General features: G+C 61.4%; 1 protein-coding gene across 1 annotated transcript in view; it reads right to left on the bottom strand.

Moving 5' to 3' along the window:
- Window positions 1–3,795, bottom strand: part of GABBR1 (gamma-aminobutyric acid type B receptor subunit 1) — an 11,191-nt gene that overhangs the window by 3,568 nt on the left and 3,828 nt on the right. Inside the window, exons 6-14 of the mRNA XM_026051942.1 lie at window positions 3,300–3,491; window positions 2,989–3,231; window positions 2,834–2,897; window positions 2,649–2,726; window positions 2,412–2,562; window positions 1,863–1,995; window positions 1,358–1,474; window positions 1,166–1,273; window positions 989–1,082 (exon numbers count right to left, since the gene is read on the bottom strand). Coding sequence (XP_025907727.1) covers window positions 989–1,082; window positions 1,166–1,273; window positions 1,358–1,474; window positions 1,863–1,995; window positions 2,412–2,562; window positions 2,649–2,726; window positions 2,834–2,897; window positions 2,989–3,231; window positions 3,300–3,491 — 1,180 coding nt within the window. The remainder of the gene's footprint in view (window positions 1–988; window positions 1,083–1,165; window positions 1,274–1,357; window positions 1,475–1,862; window positions 1,996–2,411; window positions 2,563–2,648; window positions 2,727–2,833; window positions 2,898–2,988; window positions 3,232–3,299; window positions 3,492–3,795) is intronic.

Here is a 3,795-nt window from a genome sequence, read left to right as displayed (position 1 = left end):
AGGGACCTCTAGAGATCATCCAGTCCAACCCATCATGGTTGGAAGGAACCTCTAGAGATCATCCAGTCCAACCCATCATGGTTGGGAGGAACCTCTGGAGATCATCCAGTCCAACCCATCATGGTTGGGAGGGACCTCTGGAGATCATCCAGTCCAACCCCATCATGAAGGCTGGAAGGGACCTCTAGAGATCATCCAGTCCAACCCCATCATGAACGTTGGGAGGGACCTCTAGAGATCATCCAGTCCAACCCCATCATGGTTGGAAGGAACCTCTAGAGATCATCCAGTCCAACCCATCATGGTTGGGAGGAACCTCTGGAGATCATCCAGTCCAACCCATCATGTTTGGATGGGACCTCTAGAGATCATCCAGTCCAACCCCATCATGGTTGGAAGGAACCTCTAGAGATCATCCAGTCCAACCCATCATGGTTGGAGATCATCAAGTCCAACCCATCATGGTTGGGAGGAACCTCTGGAGATCATCCAGTCCAACCCCATCATGAAGGCTGGAAGGGACCTCTAGAGATCACTGGCCACTGCTGAGAAGAGCTTGTCCGCATCCTCCCTCCATTCCCCCTTCATGAGCTTATCCACGTTGATCAGGTCCCCTCTCAGCCTCCCCTTCTCCAAGCTGAACAGACCCAACTCATCTCTCCTCATAGGAGAGATGCTCCAGTCCCTTCAACATCATGGTTGCCCTCCATTGGACCTTCTCTAGAAGTTCCACGTCCTCCTTATCCTGGGGAGCCCAGAACTGCCCCCAATGCTCTAGGTTGGACCTCCCCAGAGCGGAGCAGAGGGGCAGGATCCCTCCCTTGACCTGCTGGCAACGTCCCCCTGATGCAGCCAGGAGCCCATTGGCCACGAGGCTGCCTCAAGGTTGACTCGGTGTCAACCAGGTCGCTCTCCGTGGAGCTGCTCTCCAGCAGGTCGGCCCCGATCCGTGCCGGTGCCCGGGGTTCTTCCTGCGCGCCGTGCCCACCGAGCCAGGTGTTCATCTTGGTGGAGCTGCAGTGCTCCAGCTGGGGCAGGATGGAGACGTCGGTGTCCGTCTTGGGCTCCTCCTTGGTGAATTCCTGGCGGGACGGGGCGGGAGGTGAGCGGGGGAAGGCGGCCGCTCCGCCTGTAGCTCCCGCTCCGCCTGTAGCTCCCGCCTCACCTCGATGGTGCGGTGCAGGGGGTCCACGACTTGCCAGACGAACAGCGTCACCACGTCCAGCCCCACCAGCAGCCCCACGGTGGCGTAGAGCTTCCAGGGCTCCAGGGTCTTGGCGTGGGGAGACCCCAGGTCAGCGCGGCCCCGCGGCGCCCCCCGCTACACCCCGCGCCCCGGCGGGGGGTTGTCCTTCACCTTGCGCTTCTCCTTCTTCTCCTCCTTCTTGGTGAAGACCGTGTGGACCCACCAGATCTTGGTGAACATGCTGCCGTAGGCCAGGCTGAAGCCCAGGCCGAGCAGCCAGAGCCGGGCCTGCCGAGGACACCGCGGGAGGGTGACGGCTCTGCGCCGCGCTCTGCTCCGCTTGTACCTCCTCCGGGTGTTCCCGTCACCCGGAGGTTAGGTCCACCCACAACCATCACCCCTTGGTCATGTTCTGTTGGGCTGTGCCCATGCTGTGGTCCCCTGCTTCGGTTGTCCTCCCCGCTTTGGCTGTAGTCCCCACTCCGGTTGTACCCCCCGCTTCGGTTGTACCCCCTCCAGGTGTTCCCGTCTCCCCGAGCCATCACCCCTTGGTTATGTTCTGTTGGGCTGTGCCCATGCTGTGGTCCCCGCTTCGGTTGTACTCCCCGCTTCGGTTGTACTCCCCGCTTCGGTTGTACCCCTCGCGGCGGTACCGCTACCCCCCTCCGGCTCTCACCTGACAGACGAACGGGAACAGCCCTGGTCCGATGTGGTACCCGTCCAGGCCCAGCGGGAATACAGCCGCGAGCGCCAGCGTACAGCCCACCGCCGTCATGTTGTTCAGGTACGGCTGTGAGTTCTGGATGTACCTGGGGCCGCCAGCGGTGACTCAACACCCTTCCTCAACACCCTTCAATGACTCAACACCCTTCGATGACTCAACACCCTTCAGTGACTCAACACCATTGGGTGACTCAACACCCTTCAGTGACTCAACACCCTTGGGTGACTCAACACCCTTCAGTGACTCAACACCCTTCAGTGACACAACACCATTGGGTGACTCAACACCCTTCAGTGACACAACACCATTGGGTGACTCAACACCCTTCCTCAACACCCTTCAGTGACTCGATACCATTTGGTGACTCAACACCCTTGGGTGACTCAACACCCTTCCCCAAACACCCTTCCCCAACCACCGGGAAGGTGGCTGGAGGGAGGACTGGCCGCAACAGGCGGCGGCCGGCGGTGCGGGAGCCGGCGGGGTGGGGAACGCGCTCACCGCACGTGCCCGTTGTAGATGTTGAAGGCCAGGCAGATGATGGCCAGCAGGATGCCCAGCGAGGCCAACACCGAGACGGAGATGAAGAGCTTCTGCGACAGGAACCGGAACGTGGTGATGACCTTGGTGTAGTCGGCCGGTGGGGCGCCCCCTGTGGAGCCCACGGGCGCGTTTAGGGGGCTCGGGGGGCGCCCCCCGACTGTAGGGCCCCTCCGTCACCCCACAACCCCCTCTCACCGATCCACTTGTCGTTGTTGTACCACGACAGGTTGTCCTTGGTGCTGTCGTAGTAGCCGATCTTCTTGTAGACGCCGCCTGTGCGGGAAGCGGGTCAGGCGGGAGGGCCGCGCGTCACCCCGCCGGCCTACAGCGTTTCGGCCCTGCGGCTGTCCCGTTGTCCCGACGCCGTCGCCCGCGCTCACCCTGCAGCTGCTCGATGAGGGTCCAGGCCATGCGGGAACCGCTGGCGTCGAAGACAACGTGACCCTGCGGGGTGGCACGGGGACGGGTGTCACGTCCCCACCGTGGGTCCCGCACACCCGAAACGGGAGGTTTTTAGGGAGCACGGGCAACGCACCGAGACGCCCTCGAAGGCGGAGGAGTTGAGCGCGCGGTAGATCTCGTCGGTGATGTTCTTGTTGTTGTAGTTGAAGTCCTCCAGGCGCAGGCCCTTCTTGACCAGCTCGGCCGAGGTCTTGTTGAGGGCCAGCGCCAGGGCCCAGATGGCGTCGTAGGCCAGCGGCGCCTCCTGGAAGCCGCCCGTCTCCTCGGGGTTCTTGCCCAGCCGCTTCTGCAGCTTCTCAATGAACTCCTGGGAGGTCTACGGGGAGGACGAGGTCACCCGCGGCTCGGGGGTCTCCTACCGCCGGAGCTCTCCCGCGGCCCTACCATGTTGGAGATGCTGCGGGTGTTCTCGGGGTTGAGCATGACGATCTCGGTGGTGACGTGGCCCTCCACGGCCTCGGCCATCTCTGCCTCGGTGCAGTTGATGGCCGGGTCCTTGATGCGGAACCAGTTGTCCGCGTACCAGCCGATGAGGAACCAGACGTACTTCTTGCCGTAGAGCTTCTCCTTGTAGACCTGGGGGGAAGGGGAGCGAGATGGTGAGACGGTGTCTGTCCATCCGTCCACCCATCATCCATCCATCATCCATCCATCTATCCATCCATCCAACCAACCGTCCATCCATCCATCCATCCATCCATCCTTCCTCCATCCATCCACCCTCCATCCATCCTCCATCTGTCCATCCATCCATTCAACCATCCATCCATCATCCATCCACCTATCATCCATCCATCCATCCAACCATCCACCCACCATCCATCCAACCATCCATCATCCATCCATCCATCCATCCATCCATCCTCCATCCATCCATTCA

The sequence above is a fragment of the Nothoprocta perdicaria genome, unplaced genomic scaffold (genome assembly GCF_003342845.1).
Source record: "Nothoprocta perdicaria isolate Ctin4 unplaced genomic scaffold, notPer1 scaffold_800, whole genome shotgun sequence".
Lineage (NCBI taxonomy): Eukaryota > Metazoa > Chordata > Aves > Tinamiformes > Tinamidae > Nothoprocta > Nothoprocta perdicaria.
The sequence above is the reverse complement of the archived record's forward strand: the minus strand, read 5'-3'. Positions and strand labels throughout refer to the sequence as shown.